Below are 22,421 nucleotides of genomic sequence, written 5' to 3'. Positions count from 1 at the left end.
CCTATTGTTGCAATATTTGGGGTCATTTGGGGAAGGAGTGGTGTAAATATCGGTACAAAAACAGCGGACCCTGGCCTTTGCCTCCCTTCTGGCCAGGCGTGCAGTAGATGTAACTGCCAATTGCATTTGGTGTAACATTCTTTAATATCAGTGGCCGATCAGCACTGCACTGTTTGTATACTCTGTATGTCAATAAAAAGATTTTGACTAAAATAATACCTCACATGATAGTCCAAATTAAGGACATTTATGCACAAACTAATCTTATTCTTAATTTATGTTTTAAAAGTATTCACGATCACAAGCAGATTACAAAGTGGTTTAAGGCTTTTAATGCAAATAACATGGTGCGTCTGTGTGTGACTGTATAGACTTCATACTTCTAGAGATGACCTCCCTTTAATGAACAAAAATGTTTCAACTTGAAAAGTTAAGTTTCAACATATGTGGCTGTCATGTCTGAAAATCAGAATTAAGCTTTCAGAAAAAAACAAACTTTTTTTGTTTGTTTTTCAGCTGTGATCATGGATCTCGAACATTTGATGGTAAACCAGTTTTATTTATTGAAATCAGCTACCATTAGGGCTGGGATGATACGCTTTGCTCCTGGTTTAATTCAAAAGCAAGAGGTTATGAAGAGAAAGCCTAAGGCCTCATCTTAAAACTCAACTCCTTCAAAGTGGATTAATACTATCAGGTTTTGAAATTAAACATTTCCAATAAAAAATTGGATAACAATCATGAAAATCAGGGAATATATACATTCAAAACATAAATTTAGACAAAACTCTTATTTATCACTCATAGTAAGGAAGAGATAAATCAATTTCCGAAGCCAAACCCAGTGGATATCACTCAGAGGCACTGATTCTCTACCTTTGCATTGATTTGTGCTGAGAAAACATAGGACTATTGCTAGCTGTCAGCTACGATCTGACAGTGTTCAAACTGTATGTGTATTGACGTTCGTAGATTGACGTGTCATCCAGCCAGTCTGTTGGTCTGACTGTTTAAAGCTGAGATGTCGTGGCAAGGTGGAACATCTCATGCATGGAGCTACTGAAGTTGTTGAACAGTGCTGCAGCGTCCGTCTGATGGCAAGATTTCCACGCTGAGATAGAGATCACGACTCTGTAGGAGGAAGATAAAGATGGAGAGTGTCTCTGAGGATGTAGGGGAAGTCTTTAATGTTTTATAAATTCTACTGCCTTGACAATGTTGCTCTGAAATAAAAACAAAATGCCACAACTAAAACTGGGACATATACAAGAAGACAGGTAAAACACCTCAAAATAAATAATGACCTCATGAGTGTTTTCATGCGTACAACCTCTTGTAAAAATTAAAGAAGTTGGTGAAAACGTATCAACACAGAAAAGTAGCAGCGTAGAATCCTGCTAATGTCTCATGTGCCCACCTGTCATCTCTGATGCGGTAGAAAAAGCCATATCCATAAGGCACCATGGGAGCTACGACCCCAAGAACGGTGGTGTAGCCCACCAGGCTGGACGACAGCACAAAGTTACCTCCACCACCACTGCAGACACAAACACAACCCAGGTACAGGTAGATGCAAAGAAATAGCTTCATGTACTGCTCAACAACTATTTTTCAACATTTTAGTCACATGATACAAACACAAATAGCTCAAACTTACAGGCTGCACAAGAAAGTTCCATCTACACACAAAGGCATACTGTGAAAAATGTAAAGACCAGCTCTTTTACAGGAGTAATCAACTCAGTGTGTCTTACCTCTTTGCATAGAGTGGATCCAGGAAGAGCTCTGGAGTGGGAAGACCTTCCTCTTTGGCTATGAGATACAGGCCGAGAAGATGCCTGTCAAAACCTGGTGACAGTGTAAGAAAATATCATGGGCTGGTATTGGAAGCACAGACATCATTAGATTTTATCTGAGCACAGTGCAACAAGAGGTCACAAAATATGACATAAACACCATCATCACCAACAATGTTAAGAGCTCAGCCTCTTTGAGTTAGTCTGATAGCACCCTCTGCTGGCAGGTGGTGCTATCACATTGTTTCTTTGGCTGTGTGATAAATCATTTTTTTTATGCTGTCATGAAAACAAAACAATAATGTGTAAGCATGGGTAGTTTATTCATTTCCTTTTAATCTTCTTCACAAAGCTTGTTGTGATCTACAAATTCAAGATTGATTTGATGTATTTTGGTGTTTTTTTTAATTTAATGGTTTTGTCAAGTGCTTCATCTAGGCCAGGGGTTCCCAAACTTTACAATACCAAGGCCCCCAGAGAGCATTTGCTTCTGGCTGGGGACCCCCTCTGGAAACCAACAGACATTGTTCCAAAAATAAATGTCAAATTTAAGAATGTGTTTTCTAAATTTTGTTCACTTAAGAATAATTTTTACTTTTGTTTAGAGCAGGAAAATTATTGGAAAACAAAAGCCAGACTCACACAAGTAGGTTGTTGCAAAAGGGAGAAAGCATTTCAAGGCTCTGTCAGCCAAGGTGGAATACTTTTCTTTTACATGTAGTCAGTAGTTAGACAGGGAAAGAGCCTCAAAGTTCAGTTTAGTTTTTTAGATAGCTAAATAACATGTGCAAACTGCCAGGTCGACACAGATCATGACATTGTCATGATGAAGTTGCAGCTGTCTCATAAAGCACAGTTCCGATGATTACGGCACTTTACATGTTATATGTTCTGGATATAAAAAATTTAAAAATGAAATAGAACAAAAAATAAAATAAAATAAAATAAATTAAATTCAATGAAATAATAATTAGATCCTATTTTTCCCTTCCCTCCAATTTTCTGAGGCCCCCCCCTGGTGGCCCCCACTTTGAAAACCACTGATCTAGGCAAGTACAAAGAAAGTAGGAGCTAAATCTGTTAACACCATGTAAGAGCTGCTCCTGAACTCAACAGTCCTGTTTAAAATCATCAAGCGCGTACGGATGAAAAGCTGACCAACCTTGTCCCTCCTGAGCTTCACTCATCAGCTTGTCGTGTTTCATGAAGGCACTCAGCATGGCTTTCCTCCTGTGACTAGCCTGGCAGGAAAATGTTGATACAGGGTTTTAAATCTGTTCAGATTGCTTCCACTTCACTTTATGAGAGTGGGCAGAAAGGTGTTTTTTTTTGCAACATCAGCACACTCACATCACAATTGGGGTCCAACATGGCGTTGCACCACTTCACAGCCTCCACAGTGCACGGCCGCATTGTCTCTGTCCTGGCGTGGTAGAACTTGCGAGTCATTGCGGTTTCATAGCAGCATCCTGGCCTGTGAGGAGGAAAAGAAGACCTGTGTGATCAGCCAAGTCTTCATCTTAAGACATGTGACATGTTTTGATCTAATTTTACAACAAGTCTGTACCTTTTGTGCAGTTTGAAGTAGGCTAACTGCATTGCTAATTGAACAAAGGTGTCTGGATGCAGCTTCCTCTCTTTTACTGCTGATTTTCCAAATGATGTAAAGGCGTAACAAACAACCTGCAGGTCCTGGGTCTGTGAAACCAGAAACAGTGTAGACAGTTAAAGGTGGCATACCATTGAGGCTTTGTAGCATCTGGTATAGTTTGGTGTTGATCACAGGCTCACCGCTTCCAGGTAGTGTTGTTTGGCCAGGTGGATGTCACTGCGGACTTTTTCATCCAAGGTAAACACCAGCTCTTCAGGATGAGGAATAGATCTGACAACATCTGAGCCCTAAAGAAGCAAAGATACTAAAGTCTGTTAGATAGATAGATAGATAGATAGATAGATAGATAGATAGATAGATAGATAGATAGATAGATAGATAGATAGATAGATAGATAGATAGATGGATAGATAGATAGATAGATAGATAGATAGATAGATAGATAGATAGATAGATAGATAGATAGATAGATAGATAGATAGATAGATAGATAGATAGATAGATAGATAGATAGATAGATAGATAGATAGATAGATAGATAGATAGATAGATGAAATACTTTATTCATCCCGAATAATCAATAACAATCCTGTTAGATCCCTTAGTTATGATTTAGTGTCTTGAATTAAGTAACAGACAGTGTTTACCTTCCATTTGCCTTCTGTAGCTTTGATCTGCTGGTCCACATACCAGCACAAAGACACAAGCACCATGGCATCATATGGTGCATGCTGCAAAACAGTTTGGATCAAGTTCCATTTATTACTTTTAACTCTTTTTGGATGATTGTACAAAGTAAAATAAAAAATATCCACAAATGCTTAACCATGTATTTACAAACTCCCAAAACATGTCACCCACAAACTCAAACTCACATCACAGTTGGATCCAAAAGTGCCATCAGAGAACACAATCGAGTTGTAGGATTTGTCACCCCAGCGGATTGTGGGGTTTCCAGTTAGCGATTCCAGGGCCATCTGTGTTCAGGAAAATTAAGACCCAATCAAAACACAAAGCTCTTCTCTTCAAAAACAGCCAGATTACATGAAGTCATGAAAACATTCGGGGCAGCTCATACATTTGTGTAGTTTTCTGGAGAGGAGTAAGGTTTGGCCTCATCCAGAGAAATGATGAACAGGCTGCTCTGGATGATCTCCAGGATGGTCTTATTGTGTGGATCGATGTTAATCAGATGCTCCCTGGCCTGCAGAGACAGTGTACACAAAATGCTTACAGTACAGATCCTCTTAGAGCACTTGTAATATGAGAACCTTTTCACGAGTCAATAATTTCCACTGGCTCTTGCTCTTAAAGACCAACATCAGAGTACCCAATCTTGAGCACCCCTACCTTTGCCCACTGTGTCCTCTCCTCTGAGGTAAGAGCACCGACACCGTCTCCCTCGGGCTCTCCCTCACAGACGTTCTGCACATAGCTCAGCTGCCTTTAATGCACAGGGAAAAAATTCACCTCAGAGACAAAATCAATGTAAACAGGGTCTGTATGTGTCTGATAAGATGTAATAATTGACAATTGAAATCAATTGAGAAGTTATCATAATGCAAATTCAAATGAATACAGCAGAGCTTCCCAGCAACTGAAGCTATTATAGTGCCCATGTGAGTTGTATCACATACAAAATATGTTTAATGACAAATTTAATCCAAAATATTTCAACCTTTTCTGAGGAAACTGAATTCAACGCTTTTTATGACTTTTTGTGTACATGGAGTTTACCCTGTCTGATCACAGGTTTGCAGTAATTCACATAAAGAAAACTAAACCCAGGAAGATGCAAAAGCTGATCTGAACTTGTTCATTTTAACTCTGTAAAACAAAAATATCAGATGTGATGAAATCTATAACATGCCACAAAACAAACTTTCAATTTTCTTTTTGATATTATTTTAAAGTCTTTACTTTTTGAAAGAGAGAAGACTTAAGTAATTTAGTTAAATCTTTCCTTTGTCCCTTTATCTCCTTGTACATCTCTCTTATTCATTTGGGGAGCAACTTGTATGCAAAAACAGATCCAAGACCATTTGTATACCCAGCTTGACAGCACCCCCATCTCTGTTTCCTAAAGATACCATAAACGTAGCGCCCTCACACAGGCACTCCAAAGGAGTTTCCCCCTCTCCGCTGCTTGGTTTCACATTAGAGCTTCAATCTCAACTGATGTGTTTACTTGTGCATTAGCACTACCTGAGGAGTTCTGGAGGAGTGAGGATTTTCCCATCACAGAGTGCATCAAATGTGAAGATCCTTCCCCGGCACATCACTGTTATATGAGAGGGGCACTGACCCTCACTTTCTGTGACACAGAACAAAATGCACATTACACAAGAGAGATACGAAAGCTGAAAAAGGTAACGGAGTATGATAGTGTGTCTAAAGGTTAGAGATAAGAGGTTAGACCAACCTACCTGTTTTAAAGTAGCTCAGAATTGTGTCCTTCTTTACACCAGGTACTTTACAGGTGCAGAATAGCATTCTGAACTGGTCCATATCTAAAGCTTTTTTGCCAGCTTTCTGAGGAGGCAGCCGCTCTCTAAAAACATAAAGCGTTGGTAATAACAAAAAGGAAAGCAACTTCTGAGTAACACAGAATTAACTAACTTTGTATAAATATATATATATGTATTTGTCAATATGTCTTACGTGCGGATCAGATCCCAGTACTGTAGCGTATGCCATGTGCCAATACTGGCCCTCTGCAGGTGAGTTCCTTCTGCTGGAGGCCAGGAGTGCTCCAGGTAGGGTGCAGGGCCACCAAAGTTCACATTCAGTTGAGAAGGGATGCGGACTTCCAGATACGCAGCATCTAACCACCATTCTTCCAGCTGGGGGACAAAAAAATTCAACCCAGAAAAAACATCAATGACTTAACAAAAACAAAAAGGTACAACAAAGGCGAGATATAAACAGCTCAATAACACACCCAGTTTCTTTTTGCCTTGGCTCTCTGCAGCAGTTTCTGGTGCAGCTCTTTACCAACACCTGTTTGAAACTTCTTCACAATGTCTGATGTAGTTTTGTACTCTGCTTGAGACTCTGCAAATGGGCGAACTGGTGGAGAACAAATGGAGTTAAATTTCTCATTCTCTCACATTTTCAGATATTTTTCATTAAGATGTGATGGTTTAGAAATATTGATTCAAGACAAACAGATGCTGCAGTTATTACTGGAGAACACATGGACTCATTTGCAGTGTTTGCTTAATTAGATATGCACACTCAATATCCTTATTGTTTAAATATGATCCTTGAATCATTAACTTTACCTACCTGCATCCAGGTACTTGGCTAGACTGATCTCTAGTGTCGGAACAGGCAAGGATGGCAGGCTGCTTTGATACTGGAAGGTCCGCTCAGGCAGAGACTGTGACAAATTGTTAGCCATTTCCTCTTCCTCTGAAATGATAAAAAAAAACAATGACATGTAGCTGAGGAGTGGCTTGAATCAGTGCTGAATTGCTGTCCATGATAAATGTTTACTTTACACCAACAACCCAGGGAGTAAATATCAGTCATTATGCATAGTGTTAACGTAAAAAATAAAAGATAAGCGTTAAGCATTTAGGTACTTCTTTTACAAACTGGCATATTTTGTTAAAGTAAATACTCAGCGTAGATATGTGGTGCATGAAGTCACCTGTATTTTAATCACTATTATTGCTGAACTGAGCTGAACTGAGAATATATCGGAGCAGGTTCACATGGTAGAAAACAAACTGTTTTTAGCGTTCAACGTTAGCCCTAAAAGCAGTAGTCGTTACAATCCACAGATAGCCTATTTGTTTATACGCCTCGACAAAAATATCGACATCGGCATGCAGTTAAACATCTGATTTAGAAACTTCAGTCTAAACCTTAAATACATCTTTTCTTACCTTCTTCAGGTTATGCTGACTTTAGCTCTTAACATCCACGCTTAGAGGAGATTTCTTACATCCAGCAGGATTGTCGAGATGTGTGTGTTTCTGTATGCAGTAGAACTCCTCACCTTTCCCCCAGTGAACCGAGCTGTCCTGAGTACCAGCCCGGAAGACATTACTGCGCATGCGCGGGCCATTACACTTGCCCTACATTTGATAAGATAAATAATGAGCCATTGATGGTAGAGCCTCTATTTTTGCTGGCTTTAAACAAGAGAGTTATGGCCACACTATAAACACTCATAAGATCTAAACCAATCAGACTTTTTATGGCAGATTTAACAGACAATGCAAGAGTAATATAATGTGCTTTAAACAAATGAAACAAGATGTTAAACTCAATACAAGAAACTAAATCAACCAAATCAAAATAAACAAATGTGATAAAAAAAAATACTTAATAATTGAAGCAGTGAAAGGCAATGGAATTATACACTAATTTGAAAATAAGAAACTAAGAGATGATAAAGGATTGAGTAAATAATTAAACAAAAAGATAGCCAACTTATTAAACAAATATTCAAAATTATTGTGATTTTAATAGATAAAGATAATATGGTTTTCAAATAGATTAAAATTTGAATTTGGTAAATAAGATAGAATAAAACTCAGTTTAAAGGCAGACTTATGGGTAGGTCTTGAGAAGCCTTCAGATCCTCAGGCAGACCGTCCTGGGGCCCCTGACCTGAGCCACAGTGATAGTAAAAGCTGCTTCAGTGTACGTTTTTGTGTGAACTTTTGGCAAAGTTAAATGTTTACAGCCTGAATGTCTGACAGTACCCATAGTCATATACGATAAAAGCAAATCTGTTTAATAAGAAGGAGCAGAACCATTAGGAGATTTAAAAAATATTAAAATAACTTGAAAAACAATTCTAGTAGACGATAAGATGAATGTAGACGGACTGCAGGTCGATGAATCAAAAGACAGTTTTTGGAAATATGCTGTGCAGCAAAACATGGATCCCATAAAGGTATTCTAAGTTTTGCTCATTTTATCTTGATGTGTTAGTCACAGTTTTAATTTTAGAGGGTCGGGCATTTAAATCTTTGAAAACCTGAATGTATATTGTAAGCCCTATACAGACGTGGACCCATACATTTTAGGCCCTTCTTTATGTGCACACTGGACAGTTACATGTGCTACTTTTCTGTAAATTGTGTTTATCTCATCTTCTCTCAGTGTAGATATTTTGTTTTTCATTTTTCACTTTTGCATGCATTCACATTTTTAACACTCTAAATATCATTTTATCAATGCAATTTTTTGTTTGCTAACTTTTTGCACCAACAGACCAAGACAAATTCTTCGTAATATAAAAACTACTTGTGAATAAATCTGATTCTGGTTCTGTCTCTATGAAAATGCTTGACTCAGTGTACCACACTGCACTGCATTTTGTCTCTGGTCTAGGATTGGACATATGAAAAACTAGGTTTGCCTTTCTTAGACAACAGAAGAATGGGGTACTGCTATGATTTTCTACATAGGACCATTCCAATTGAGCTGTCATCTTATTTTTGCTCTTTTCTGACTCCTTAAGTTGTCAGTAGTTGTAACCTTTAGTTCCACAGTCTGACTCTGACTTGCTCTGTCTTTGGTCAAAGTGCTTTAAGCGTACTTGCTCCTTATCTCCATCTTCATTGGAAAAAAGTTTCTGAAATAATAGGACACAAAAACAGTGCAGAAGAGGTTTTATTGTGAAAATGTGCAGTGTATTCACATTGAGTTTGTCTACCTCTGATCAGTAACCAAGCCACATTTCAAAGTACCAAAAAGTACAGTACATCGCTGTGCACATGGAGATCACCACACAAATCTTCATGAGCTAATTTATAGAGGACTTTGACAGTCTTACAATTTTAACCTCTGCCAATACAACGAGGTTATTCAGATGGAGGTGCTATGGAGAGTAATCAAAATTTTAAAAACAAGCAAATCTGTTCACTTCTTACACATAATTCTAAAATATTATGGCTTCTAAAAGCAGAAGGCTACTGGTTTTGTAGACAGCAGCATTTATTTGAGTTAGTAGAAAGTTCCTGGGTTAATTCGGTCCCTTTCATTTACTGAAGGCCTTACATGCCGTATTTGTTAATGATTTCCTTTGCAAGTGCAATATAGGCTGTCATGGCATCTTCCTTGGACATTCCTGAAAGAGAGCGAAGATACAAGATATGTTCATTACAAGCAGAAATGATTAATGTGTTGCAGTGTTTAGCTGATATGGTAAAAGGTTTGGTTGGTATGTTGCTCTAATAAAAGAAAACTTTGGTACAGATTTACTGACTAAAACTGGTCAATAGACTGACAACTGAAATGATTACTTAAACTAAATTTGTTGATGAATCATTTTTTTAATCTTACACCAACAAGGAAAAGCTAAATTTGCAACGTTTTTGATGTATTTAGAACTTATTAGCAAGTCTGTATAGCAACTATGTTTTCACTGTAGGCATGTTAGTGTACTGACAGGAGCACCACTGTGTTCCCTGGATCTGGTGTGAATAAATACTGATGGAGATCTGAGTGGGAATTCTTTTTAGTTTAAGTCCTAAATGAGGGAAATGAGATGAATGTTTCAAATAAAGCTTGAATGATAAAATCCACCCAGCAACCATAGGGATCCAGTCTTGATGTAGTTAAGTAAAAACATGGTAAAATGCTCTTGTAAGCATTGCTGGGATTTTTATTGTGTGAACACTGAACTCCAGCAACTTTTGTTTTAAGTATCTGAAGGCATTTTTGAGTTTTGTTTGACAGGTTTTATCACACAAAAGTGCTGAATTTAGCTTTATTTTACACCAACAAACATTTTTGATACCTTTTCTGGAGTTCCAGGCGTCCCACTTGGCTTTTCCTTTTAAGTCCAGCATCCCTGGCCTTTCTACAAAATGTATTAAAACACAAAAGAAGAAATGTTCAAGATTAAGGCAACACTGCATAATAATGGTAACGTCTTTCTGCAAACATCTGTCACACCTGTGTCCACGTCTCCCACATTTGCTTGCTTATAAAGGCCGTACAGATCAAGCAGCTCCTGGTCTGTTGGTCGAGTCTTCACTTTCTTCACGTCCTCTGCCATCTTCTCAAACTCTGCCTGTGGGAAAAAGATGGTCCAGAAAGAAATATTCGAGTAACTTTGCATGAGTAACTTTGACAAATCATTAAAATCATATTCATTATGTTAAGCAGATATGTTTACTGTGTATTGATATGTAGTATTCCTCTCAGATAAATCAAACTAAGGGATGCATGTTTGAGTCATAAAGTAATCACAGAATATGAGCATGTGCATATAAATCAGTTACGGATTACATCAATGAAGGAGAAATCTGAGCGTAGTATTCCGGTCAGGGTGCACAGCCTGGGAAACCTATTGTTGCACAAGTTAGAGCCAAACAATAGGCTTTTATTCGAGGCTGTAGTGCTTTTGTGCCTACTTGAATAATCTACTTTACAAGGGGACTAAGACACAACAGAGGAGATCATTATAAACTATAAGACGAGGGGAAAACAAAACTAGAATGCTGTAGAAATTTAGACGCATTTGATAACTGTAAAATGATGAACTAAAGTAAACATTTAGATATGTAAAGGCGGTTTTAAGGTTTCCATTTAATTACAACCACAACGTGTCGTGCAACCCGCATTACAAAGATCACAGAGCAAACAAAAAATATGTGTTCAGTCTCCTCACCACATCCCATACTGTCAAAGATGGATGTCAGCATTTACACGAGCAGGCATGTAAAAGACCCCCGCGTAAAACCGTTATTCACATCAACGTGACTGGCTGTTACCTACCACGGACTGCTGCCTACAACACTGAAGTAAAATGAAACGATCAAATGACAGTAAAAGCAGAACAAAATGTACCTGATTCGACATTTTCACAGCTGCAACCCCTCAGCTCAGACAAATATACAGTATATCCCCCGTTGGCTGGACGGATCTGCGCAGCTGTAATTGCAGCACAGCTGATCAATGTGATTCCTTCGGCCAATGAGAAGAGCACAGAGGAGGGACCCTGGAGCTTCCGAGTAGCTGATTGGCTGCCTGTCACACGCTCTGCTTACACCCAGACACGCGCACGCACGCTCACAAACACGTACAAAGTCAAGGCTCCATTCAAAGAGCCGGTCCTGTTTGAGTATTACATGGGGATGATTCACTGTTTTTCTCTAGAGATAATTCGAGAAAATTTGGACCATATTTTAACCCTAATCTGGGTACATTTTGGCTATTTACAGAACGGTTCTATTCCGCCAAAGATATCTTAAACTTACTAGATGGCCGATTAATGTGACTTTTATCAGTAAAGGAGTTTATACATTTCGAAACTTGACGTTTTTTTTTTTTTTTGGTAAAGCGCAACTGATCAATCCATAAAATGAGCCTGTTCCCTGTAAAACCCCATTTAGTTAAAATTGAAGTTGTTCTTCACATGGATTGAAACTTGGTGTTATAAAAAATAAAAAGTAATTCACAACGGTTCCAAAGTTTCCTGTCAGACCTGTCACATTCACTCAAAATTGTAAACAAAAGGAGTTGCACGCACCTTTGAGGCTGCATCTACAGTTATGTTGCCTATCTGGCATATATCCAGAAGAGAGACTTTCTCAACATTACTTAGACCTCACAGTTCCTTTAATATTCGGGGGAGGGGGGGGGGGGGGGGGGGGGGGGGGGGGGAAGAGGAGGAAGAAGAAAAAGAAGAAGAAGAATTGAAGATATTTGTTAGTGAAAATGTACATTTCCAGTTGAATTACTATCATGAGCCAATGATATTAAGAATAAAATGTGTTTAATCGTGTCAATGGAAGCTGATCCCTTGGAGCGTTAGTTGCAAACATTTTTACAGAATACTGTTTACATATGCTCAAAAATCGATAGGATAAAATTAAAGGATTCCATTTAAAACTCGCAGCATATATTGAATTAGGAGGGGCTCTTCTGAAAAAAGGAACGTCGTGTCTGAGCAATCATACACATTTATAGCATTAGCTGTCAACTTTAAATTGTCGTTGTGCTGAGTTACAAATAAAGTTTTGAGCATCAAACAAAATGGCGGCGCCCGATGGCCATGCCATGATATTTTAGCGCTCATCATAACGAGACACTTAGTGCATCAAACAAGTCTTTAAACTGGAATAAAAATCAGGTATGGCTAGCTGATACTGCTCTTCAACGTTGGGTGGCCGTCAGCTGATAGTGATAACGTGTATACCTGAGAGTAAAGGCGTAGAGAGTTCTCAGAACAGTTAACCGTGAGAAAAACTGTGCGCGAAAACCCCTTTTTCTGTTAGCTTACATAATTTAATTTTCGTTGGAATTGTTTCTTGAAATAACAACTAACCGTGACATGACACTGAGCAGTATAGCTTTCATTGTGATAAAAACTTCTCCTATCTTGATTTTAAGGGAGGATGGCCACCTCGGGGGAGAAGAAGAAAAAAGAAAAATACGTCCAAGCAAAAACTTACCTTGTCTCACCATTCACTCCAAAATGGAGATCAATACCTCAAGAAGACATGCATTTTATCCTGAATACTATCAAGGATAAACTGGTTTCCGTGGGGCTTCAGAAAAAAGAGGAAAAAGTATTTCGCCCCTGGAAGAAAAAGAAAGCAAAGAATCCATCATCTGTTCCTGAAGTGACCCAGGTCGTCTCGGCGCAGGATTCCCCCCATAGGGGCTGGACAAACGCTGCAGCCAGGGGACAACTGGCCATTGGTATTAATGAGGTCACCAAAGCTCTGGAGAGGAACGAACTCAAACTGGTGCTCGTGTGCAAGTCTGTTAGGCCAAAACACATGACAGACCATTTGATTGCTCTCAGTGCAACCAGAGGTGTCTTGGCCTGCCAGGTGCCTCGGCTGAGCCAGAGCATGTCTGAACCACTGGGGCTGAAAAGTGTCCTCGCACTGGGATTCAAAAACTGTACCTCTAGAGATGATGACATGTTCACTGACACGGTGACGGCTATTTCACCTAGGATTCCTCCTCTAGGTGTTCACTGGTTACCAGGTGGAGCACTGCAGGGTGTAAAACCTGATGAGCCATGTGGCCCTGAAGGGGAGGATGGAGAGGATGGTAACAAGAAGAAGGGCGAAAAAAGGAAACTACAGAGTCAACCTGAGGTCACGGAGTCCACCTCCTCCAGCTCACTGCAGCCTCTCACTGTGAAACAAACAGTGCCTAATCCTGCAAAGAAAATAAAAACAAAGGCAAAGTCATAGGTAGTAGAAATTAATCAGAGACTGCTTAATGAAAGAGAAAAATATGTTTTGTTTAAAAAGAGCAACAGTTTTTATTGTTTCTTTGACTTTGACTGGCTACTGCTGAAGCTTTTGTATGATTTTAGTTTGGACATCAACGGACATGAGTTTTTGGTTTGTATGGTTTCATATTTTAATAATGTCCAGATGCATTGAGGGTCACACAACTTTCAAATGGTTTTGTTCTGTTGGACTTTTCTTCTTGCTCATTGACCTGTCAAAATTAAAAAAAAATTAGGGTAGGCCTGGGACTGTCGGGCTCACCAGTAATGCCACCTCTGGCATGGGGAGGAAAAATAAATCTAAAAAGCTTCAACTCCAGCAACACTTAAAGTGGTTCTTGATTTTGTTTGTATAAATTAGCAGATGATGCTAATATAAAAAACTGTCCCCAACAGCTGTTGTACACATACATTTGAAAACTTGTTTGATAACCTTGTCATGTCAAAAGAAAGTGCTTCAGCCATTCTCCTTTTCAAAGTGAGTTTATTCAATCAAATATCCATGCTGGTATAGCTGACGAGTGTGTTGAAACAGATTGTTATTTGCATGGGGTTATGTCTAAATGATGCTGGTACAGTTTTCAGCTTTTCACAGCTTACAATGGATTTGAATAAAAATATTGTTCTTCAGTTAGAGAAAGCTGTATGCCATTTCAAAAGTACACCCTCCCATCCCCTCAAAAATCTTGATTTTAAAAAACAAAACATCTTTTAAATAAGGCAGGTACCTTGGGTTTGAGTTCTCACTAAAGGGCGTGGCAAGTAACAACGTTAAAATCATCACGGCAGCAAAACTGACATGCTCGCAGTTCATTCAAACAGCTGCAGGCAACAAATCTGTGACACAACCAACATCCATGAGGCACACCATCAACTCAGTAACCCAGATTCAGTGATAAATAAATGCCGTTTAAGTCTGACTTTGTGAATGAAACTCATTCAACCTTTCAAGGATTAAAAAAACATGAACCCTGAAGCACTTGCTGTTGGTTATCTTTTCTTGCTTATATATAAAGGGATGAGAAGAAACTACGTCGCACACAGTAAAAATAGACAACGAAAATGACAGCAGCCTCTACTTAAGTTTAAGACGAACAGTCAACTCAGAGCAAAAGGACAATTATAAAATATTTTAACTTCTGAGTACACAAGCAGCTCTTAAAAAACAAGTGGTTTGACAACATCTTTTCATCAAAGATCTTATACAGGGAAATGCCAAATAGTTGGAAAAAAAGTTCAAGTGAAGCCCCCTTCTTAAGATGAAAGTTCAGGGAATTACTCTCGAGAAAAGAACAAAAACAAATCATGTTTTACAAAATTTGCAAGAAATACAAATATTTGAACAGTTTCACACGTTAAGCCACACAACACACAGCCGACAGATTTTTTTTTGACACACAAATACAGTACCTTTAAAAAAAACATCTAGATAAGTCAATAAAAATGGACCACAGGGGAACACAAATTCTAACGGGATGCTCTTACTGACACGGGCTGTAGTTAATGCTGCCACTTTATTCCAAATAAATGCTCTACAAATCATCCCAGAATACCTTAAATCTTGTGCTCAGTTTTTTGTTAATCAGAGATTTTGAGAATACATTTTAAAGTCAAAGGTCACATACAGAAAGTTTGTGAGCCATTTCTTGTATTTCTGCTTAATAATCAGCTGCTTTCCAGGGGCATCTGTTCAACACTATGAAAGAGGCTTTTACAAGTAATAACCAAAAACTGACTGACAATGCCGCCATTTATAAAAGATAACCAACCCATGCTGCTTTAAACATGTAAAACTGTGAACATCACTTTTCTTAAAGTAAGCCGTATTTTGGCTACAAAACTGTCATTAAAGCAAAAGGACTGTTTGTATGTTTGTTGTACAAAATCTAAATAAAAATACAAGCTCTGTCTTCAGTGTTATTTTTGTCTTTTTCAGCCTTTTTCTTCTTCTAAATCTACCTGCCCTTCAGGTACCCACCCTGCGATCCCTGCTTTCAGTACTTTTGTCTCCTTTTAAACAGATGTGCAGTCTAAACAGAACAGCTCCAGAGACATGTTTGTAACATAAAAACAGCACATATCCTTTAAAAAAAAAGAGTTGAACAGTCTGTACAGTAGCCTATCTGTATTGAAATCTGACCCTTTAAAAAAGAATAGACCCTTTTGCTTGTTTATGAACTCAAAAATTGTGCTTTGATGTAATACATTCTTCATCAAAAAACCACTTAAACCCACATAGTCTGAACAAACTCGGTGACATCTATACTACTTATGAGGAAAATACTTTGGATCAGCCCTCCCAAACCCCAGTCTCACACCACAGGAATAAATATGATCTGGCTTTAAATGTACAGGTAACTATAGATTTTCTAACAAAAACATGTTTATCAATGCACCGGGTGGATGAGACCTTTCTTTTTGTGTGTATGCGTCTGTGAGTGTGGAAAGTATTTGACATTTAAAAGTTGATATTTCTTTTCAGAATACTTAAGGAAAAAAAAAATCTTACATTTCATCTGTGACGTTCTGGGTATCTGGAACCTACAGAAGGCCAGAAACAGCCAGCAGACACACTCACAGCTATGATATGAGACGACACAGAAATAATAACTCGTCAGTTGCCTTCACAATCCTCTTACACTGCAAGTGTGCAGTTGCAGTGGGGACACAATAACTAAATGTTTGTTTTGTGGTCATGTTAACCAGTTGATTATCATTTACATATTTCAATATCAGCAACATGAAAACAACATGCCAGTCCCTTTAACAACGCGACTGCTGAGGGAGAAAAACGAACCAAAATTCACAATGTCAAGGCATCCTCTTGTATGTCAGAATGGTGTGTGTTTTAAATGTGAGTGTGCATGTCAGGAGCATTGTACTGTATGAGTATCTCAGGCATAGCATGACTTCACATTCAGGATGTTGATGATTTCAGAGTTTTCACCTTTAGGTGAACTGAGATTTGTTCTTGATGACACAAGCGCCAGTTGGACCGCCTCCCAGACTCTGGATTTTTTTTGTTGTTGCAGTTCTCATTGTCTAGCTTGGGCTACCTGTGTGTCCAGGTAAGATGGCAAGAGGTCGCTGACCTCTGGCCTCTTGATCAGTGTTTGTGTAGCAGCTTTGGTGGGGCCTGCTACTGAAGGACCAGGCCAACCTGAAAACAGAGGGTTAAATACAGCTGTCAAAATATCTGTGATGAGTAAAGATAGAAACGTGCAATGTTTACTAACTAAACCAGAGACTGATTTAAGTAGCTTAGCTTGCATGTCTGACCACATAGAGCAAAGATGGGTACATTCTGATTAAAATGCTGTTTTAAAATGCTGACATCTTATCTATCTTATTCTATAAAACAGTTTGCTACAAGGTTCTGTAAAATACTGCATTAGCACAAAGACTTGCACTTATATAGCACTTCTTTTGTCTCTCTGACCACTCAAAAACTTAGGCCATGTCCACATGTAGTCCGCATTTGGGATATTTCTATATATTTAGGCTGTCACTAAAAACGATGCTTCAAGAAAACTCAATTTTCTATTTTTCGTGTAGACGCAGGGAAACAAAGATTTTGGTTCTCAAAAGTCACAGAATGACGGGGGTTCATCCTGATTGGATGGCATGAGTTTCATGACTGAAAAATATGGGTTTGCATGCTTCGCGCCCCACTCACAGGCAGATTGTCCTGGGCTGTGTGGACAAAATCATTTTAAAAAACAAATGGAGGGGTATTTGTTTTTATAAGTACCCAGCTCTGCGTGAACAAGGCTTTACTCCACACACACTGATGGCAGAGGCTGCTACTGTAAAGGAACATCAGTATAAGAAAATCTCCTCCATACACATTCACACAACACTGAACACCAGCTGGGGTTCAGTTTCTTTCTCAAGGACACTTCAGCATATGACTACAGGAGCTGGGATTGAACCCTCAACCCTCTGATTGAGAGTTCAAGCAACTTCCATTAGTAATCAATCATTTCTACAAACACTTATTAAGGCTCCACTTATTTTCTGTTACCCAGTCTGTGCAGGTGCTGGTATATCTGATAATCAGCTAAGACTAAAAATCATGCTGCTGACCTTGTCAGGGTCCATCGGAGGACATTTCCAGTTGTAGAGGTAATACTGCAGATTTCCATCTCCTATGCCAAACTTGAGCTTTTCCAGGAACACCTTATTTTCCATTAGATCCAAGGCATTGAACACATCAAAACCTTTCTGTTGGGCACAGAAGAGAGTACAGAATGGGTTAAGCATGAGAACTGTGATGACAAGTTGAGTTTTACCCTCAGAATTACTCAAGACATAAATTGTCTTCTTTTTAAAAAAATATATGACACAACACAAAGCGTGCTGAATTCAGCTACAGGATTTGGTAGTGAAATGTTCAACAATAGACAAGAAAAGAGAAAAATATTACCAGTTTGGCCAGAATCAGTGCATCATTCATTAAGTCCAGTAGTGGAGTTTGTGTATGAACATTGTAAAAAGAGTAAGCGGCCTTCAGGCTCCTATGAAGAGGGTGATGCATCACGGTTGAGGGCAGAGTGTAGAAACTAGCGAAATCTGTCAGTAAACCACTAGCTCCCTGAAAAAGAGGAAAAAAAGTTTTTCAAAAAACAAAAAACAAAAACAAGAAACACACAAGCTGTGAGAGCTGTGAGGAGAGAAACTGTTTCCAGATACCTCTACTACGTATGTGTCAATAATGTTGTCCTGAGGCAGGAACCAGTGAGCCACCTCCTCTTCTCCCATAGACGGTGCGAGCTGGAAACGTCTCAGGTATTTCTGTAGCAGCTCAGTTACCTGTTGGATGTCACGCCTCTCCATCAGCCGCAAACCTGGAGTCTTGGTGCTCTGTAATGGGTTGTAGAAATAAGGGACTGTATAAGTTTCTGACATTGATGAGAAATGTAAAGAGGCATCAGTGACTGATAAGTGTTGAGTGTTTACATCAGGTAGTCTGTAGAGTTTCATAGTTCTTTGCAGGGTCATGTTTCTACTCAGGTGGGAAAATTTCACCTCCACAAGTTTTCTGGGGTTCAAAGAACGATGCCAATACCTGACAAAGACAAACACAGAGGAGGAAACTAATTACTCTCTTACCACATGGCTCATTTCTTTGCCTGTATTACATGTGTGTGTGTGTGAACACAAACAGTCTGCAGATTGTCAGGGGTAAATGTCTGAAGGAGGCCTATGTCTTCTGTATATTTAAGCATACCTGCATGTGGACACAGGTTTAGGCAGCACCACTCCGGCTGTGTAAACTGCCTGAAATATTCCTTCTAAGTTCACCCTCCTTGTGATTTCTCTGATCAGCACAGGGGCAACACGCTTTGAACGCAGCTTCTTATGGACACACAGGAAGTTGATCTCAACCATCCTCTTCACTCTGGGGCAACAGAAAGGAAGAAAAATTGAAGTGGTGAATCACAGCAAAAGGGTTCATACTGCCTCATTCAGTGCTCCGATTCAAATGTTCATGATAACCTATGCGTGCTTACGTGTCATATATGCGTATATCTGCAGGGATGGCACTGATGAAGCCAACAAGCTTCTTATTTGAAGACACTCTCACTCCACAATGCCACTGTGGTAACCAGCCAGGTGGACGCAGAGCCCTGCAGGAGGGGGAAACGAGAAGTGTAACCATATGGGAGTTTGAACAAAATGATAGCCAGGAGCGACATCAGGAATGACAGCTTACCATTTTAGAAAGTTTGGAGAATAATCAAATCTGAACATATTATCATCGTCCTCCACGTAGTTCTCATTCAATAATGTGTACAACTCCTTCAGCTGAGAAAATAAAACAAGACAGCTATTGATTCATTATGTTGATCAACATGTTTTACATAAATTTCCTTTTGAGCTGCAATGATTACAATTCCTGACTCTTTCATACACTTAGTTGGTCTTCTGAGGTTTAAGAGTCTGTGACAAACACTGCACTTACTACATCTGCATTGCTGAGATCCAGAGTGTCCCACATAAAGCCTTGAGGTAAGGAATATGGCTCCTGTCTGATGTTCTCTTTGTCTGCTTCAATCGGCCCATAACTTGTCACCACCTCATCTGCAAAAATAGAACAGCTCTTATCAAATCTAAAAACCACAATTTCTACAATCACATTTCCTTTATACACTTGCAAGCTTGCACAATCAGCATGCCTGGAACCCTGACTGGAATTCTCATCTGGGATGTTATTGGGACCCTATGAGCAGCTCTAACATGTAAAAATAAACCAGTAGATGGCACTGGTTCACAAAAACTGTATTTAAAGATGATGACAAAGATGTTTCAGCCTTTGAAACAAACTAATGGATAAGCTGGTACTCAACAATTACCTAACCCTTAAACTTTTATGATGCAGAAAATGCAATTTTTTAAACAGAGAAAAACAAACATTTTTAGACATGTCATTGGCTGTTCGGACTAAAATTCAAACATCGTTTGACTATAAACATTTGTTTATTAAAACTTGTGTTTATCAAAAACTGTGAGCACTCACTTAGCTTCGGCACTGGTTGGGTGTCCCAGAACTGATATTTGTGCTTGGTAGCCTCATCGATACTTTTTGCTGGACCCTGGCAGGACAGCAGCTCCATGGCTCTTTGGATGTCTTGCAGCTTTTGAATGGGCAAGCCTGGATTCTTTATGTAGAGGGAGTGAACAATGATCAGAAATAGTTGGCCTTATGTGTGAGGTCAACAGAACATTCACTGTAAATATTTGTATACATAACATAGAATAGCCCATACATTTCATCTGATGTCATAATGTATACACTAAAACTCAGTGTCATAAAGAGGAATTTACTAAAAGGTTTGAGTCCCGTTTGGATTTTATTATCTGGATTCATGTCAGCTGGAATGCTGTGTTTACATGCACAAAGCCTCTCTGTGTTTTAATTTAAGATTTTTTGTCGTTTATAGGGTATAAAATTTTATTGGAACATTATACCATAGCTTCCGCTATCCTGAAAGTACCCAGATTTCTGCTATTGCACATGCAATTTGTATATAAAGACCCAAATAACTTACTTACATGCCAAAGAAACTTAAGCAAACAGTTGACACTTATTGTTATGTTTATATTTGTTTGTTGTTGTTTTAAAGACTAAGGTATGATGGGTAAGTCAGGAACTCGTGAAATCGTGGGTTTTAATGAATTTAAGGTGGTTTGAGGTATGTATGATCAAGATTTAGCTCCTGTTATTAGAGGGTCTGCACATTTTCACTTAGTCTTTCTCGCACCTTGATCTCCTGGGAGTCAGAGGCAGAGTCAGACTTTGCTCCGCCCGAGCTTGGCTTCTCTTTCTTCCTCTTCTGTTTCTTCTTCTTCCTTTTTGCCCCCAAGTCTCCGCCTGGACTTCTGCTCACATGAACACAAACAAGTGGAGCACATCAGTACACCGCTCACTCTAATGATAAGCTCACTTTGTTTGAGTCCTAACACGCGTGCTTGCAAGCAACCCCAGAAGCATTGAGCTAACGTTAGCTACCATAGCAACGAATGACAGCTGAGCTAGGCTAACGGTAGCTTGCTTACTAACGGTTTGTCTCAACCGTTAGCTGTCATCATGTCATTCAGTCGGGACGCAAGCTTAACTGAGGGTGAATTTTTGGGCAAAGGCACACACGTCATAACAACAAAGCCAACACTCTAATAAATGCATTGACTTGACACTTCTCTTGTTGTTACTAGCTTGAATTAACGGCCTTTAGGCGAGCTGTCTGTATTTGTATCGGCTAGCATTAGCTTTACAGCGCTAGCCACCCCAACTGAGCACACACAAACAGGCTCCCTGAAATAACGGTACTGCGTTTTCTAGCCGGACCGGGCAGGCCATCCTCACCCTTGCATATGCTCATTCTCCTCCTCGTTGTCTCCGTCTATCCCACAGGTGTCCTGGTCGTCTAGTTCCAGGCTCTGCTGGCTAGCCGCAGATTCACTGTCCTCCGCCATCATATAAGTGTTTTTAAAATATTGTCAGCCACCGTATGATTAGAGATCTCGGGCAACGGGCGAGGGATGGAAAAAACAAAGAAAATGCAGAAGGAAATTGCACCACCTATAGGCCACAAGAAGGAAAAGCAAAGCCAGACTCCAACCGTTGAGCGTCAAGTGGTACCCGGGTTAAACGATCATCTATTTTAAGGTTAACACGTGTATGTATAACAACAGCATCCCACTTTAACATGCATCTGTTTCAAAGAACTTTATTTCACACAGCTTGACTCATATATGTTCACTATGCTGGGTGTTAAAACTACATCTACAGTTCAAGATTATAAAGCCATACTACTGAACGTGTCAATAGCGAGCATAATTCAAAACATACTTCCTATTAATCAAATAAATAACAACTGACTCCCTTTTCTTTACTTGGTGATTGCTGGTTAACAATAATTTATATTTACTTGTATTGAAATAAAGGGAATAAAAAATGTAACATTACTTGTGTTGCCAGTGTTCATTCATTCACGAAAATACCATGGTCACATGTTGTAACAACTTTAAAGGTAAGAACTATTCAAGAGCAATAATATATATTATAAGTAATTTTTTATTTAAGTAATCAAATAGTATTTTACCTGTCTATACTACACAACAGGATATATAAGGGCTTTGAATCACTGCCATCCACTGAGATAGTGACGTTATTCAGTCCTTAAAGTATTATAACTCTCATGAAAGGAGGTAAAGTTGTTCATAACATGGTAAAAAAAAAACAACCAATATCTGATTAAAATACAAACTCACACAAACTTCCAGTTTG

The 22,421-nt window shown here is 39.0% G+C and overlaps 4 protein-coding genes across 4 annotated transcripts; 1 reads left to right on the top strand and 3 right to left on the bottom strand.

The window, feature by feature from the left end:
- Positions 1-623: 623 nt before the first annotated feature.
- crot (carnitine O-octanoyltransferase) lies at positions 624-7,528 on the bottom strand. The gene is made up of 17 exons (XM_074682582.1): positions 7,302-7,528; positions 6,697-6,822; positions 6,350-6,477; positions 6,070-6,251; positions 5,835-5,959; positions 5,614-5,722; positions 4,759-4,852; positions 4,487-4,612; positions 4,284-4,385; positions 4,056-4,139; positions 3,588-3,695; positions 3,364-3,494; positions 3,147-3,270; positions 2,959-3,037; positions 1,755-1,848; positions 1,418-1,537; positions 624-1,131 (listed from the first exon to the last, which is right to left on the bottom strand). Exons 2-17 carry the CDS (start codon positions 6,809-6,811, stop codon positions 1,011-1,013), a joined length of 1,842 nt encoding a protein of 613 aa, XP_074538683.1. The 5' UTR covers positions 6,812-6,822; positions 7,302-7,528; the 3' UTR covers positions 624-1,010.
- Positions 7,529-9,024: 1,496 nt separating this feature from the next.
- On the bottom strand, positions 9,025-11,365 carry acbd7 (acyl-CoA binding domain containing 7). The gene is made up of 4 exons (XM_074682587.1): positions 11,227-11,365; positions 10,330-10,447; positions 10,172-10,234; positions 9,025-9,499 (listed from the first exon to the last, which is right to left on the bottom strand). The coding sequence occupies exons 1-4, from the start codon at positions 11,236-11,238 to the stop codon at positions 9,426-9,428; spliced, it is 267 nt and encodes an 88-aa protein (XP_074538688.1). The 5' UTR covers positions 11,239-11,365; the 3' UTR covers positions 9,025-9,425.
- A 1,020-nt stretch (positions 11,366-12,385) lies between these two features.
- rpp38 (ribonuclease P/MRP 38 subunit) lies at positions 12,386-14,115 on the top strand. Its single transcript, XM_074682586.1, has 2 exons — positions 12,386-12,511; positions 12,772-14,115. The coding sequence occupies exon 2, from the start codon at positions 12,777-12,779 to the stop codon at positions 13,587-13,589; it is 813 nt and encodes a 270-aa protein (XP_074538687.1). The 5' UTR covers positions 12,386-12,511; positions 12,772-12,776; the 3' UTR covers positions 13,590-14,115.
- Positions 14,116-14,145: 30 nt separating this feature from the next.
- Positions 14,146-21,701, bottom strand: nmt2 (N-myristoyltransferase 2). Its single transcript, XM_074682583.1, has 12 exons — positions 21,498-21,701; positions 20,896-21,013; positions 20,151-20,292; positions 19,596-19,714; positions 19,347-19,438; positions 19,144-19,260; positions 18,861-19,031; positions 18,590-18,698; positions 18,323-18,493; positions 18,057-18,224; positions 17,717-17,854; positions 14,146-16,790 (listed from the first exon to the last, which is right to left on the bottom strand). Exons 1-12 carry the CDS (start codon positions 21,608-21,610, stop codon positions 16,770-16,772), a joined length of 1,479 nt encoding a protein of 492 aa, XP_074538684.1. The 5' UTR covers positions 21,611-21,701; the 3' UTR covers positions 14,146-16,769.
- Positions 21,702-22,421: the final 720 nt, after the last annotated feature.

Source organism: Halichoeres trimaculatus, unplaced genomic scaffold (genome assembly GCF_033239565.1).
Source record: "Halichoeres trimaculatus isolate MK-OKI-2021-1 unplaced genomic scaffold, fHalTri1.1 fHalTri1_scaffold_12, whole genome shotgun sequence".
Lineage (NCBI taxonomy): Eukaryota > Metazoa > Chordata > Actinopteri > Labriformes > Labridae > Halichoeres > Halichoeres trimaculatus.
This window is presented reverse-complemented; position numbering and strand designations above follow the sequence as displayed.

Excerpts from the sequence above, each read along its gene's own strand:
- crot (XM_074682582.1), bottom strand. The coding sequence starts at position 6,811 with ATGGCTAACAATTTGTCACAGTCTCTGCCTGAGCGGACCTTCCAGTAT. Across the intron at positions 5,960-6,069 it reads TACTGGGATCTGATCCGCAC|AGAGCGGCTGCCTCCTCAGA; the intron begins GTAAGACATATT and ends TTATGTTTTTAG. Across the intron at positions 1,538-1,754 it reads GATCCACTCTATGCAAAGAG|TGGTGGTGGAGGTAACTTTG; the intron begins GTAAGACACACT and ends TTGTGTCTGCAG.
- acbd7 (XM_074682587.1), bottom strand. Across the intron at positions 10,235-10,329 it reads TGTGGGAGACGTGGACACAG|AAAGGCCAGGGATGCTGGAC; the intron begins GTGTGACAGATG and ends TACATTTTGTAG. Across the intron at positions 9,500-10,171 it reads CGCCTGGAACTCCAGAAAAG|GAATGTCCAAGGAAGATGCC; the intron begins GTATCAAAAATG and ends GCTCTCTTTCAG.
- rpp38 (XM_074682586.1), top strand. The coding sequence starts at position 12,777 with ATGGCCACCTCGGGGGAGAAGAAGAAAAAAGAAAAATACGTCCAAGCA.
- nmt2 (XM_074682583.1), bottom strand. The coding sequence starts at position 21,610 with ATGATGGCGGAGGACAGTGAATCTGCGGCTAGCCAGCAGAGCCTGGAA. Across the intron at positions 18,699-18,860 it reads AAACCTGTGTCCACATGCAG|GTATTGGCATCGTTCTTTGA; the intron begins GTATGCTTAAAT and ends TGTCTTTGTCAG. Across the intron at positions 18,225-18,322 it reads TTGACACATACGTAGTAGAG|GGAGCTAGTGGTTTACTGAC; the intron begins GTATCTGGAAAC and ends CCTCTTTTTCAG.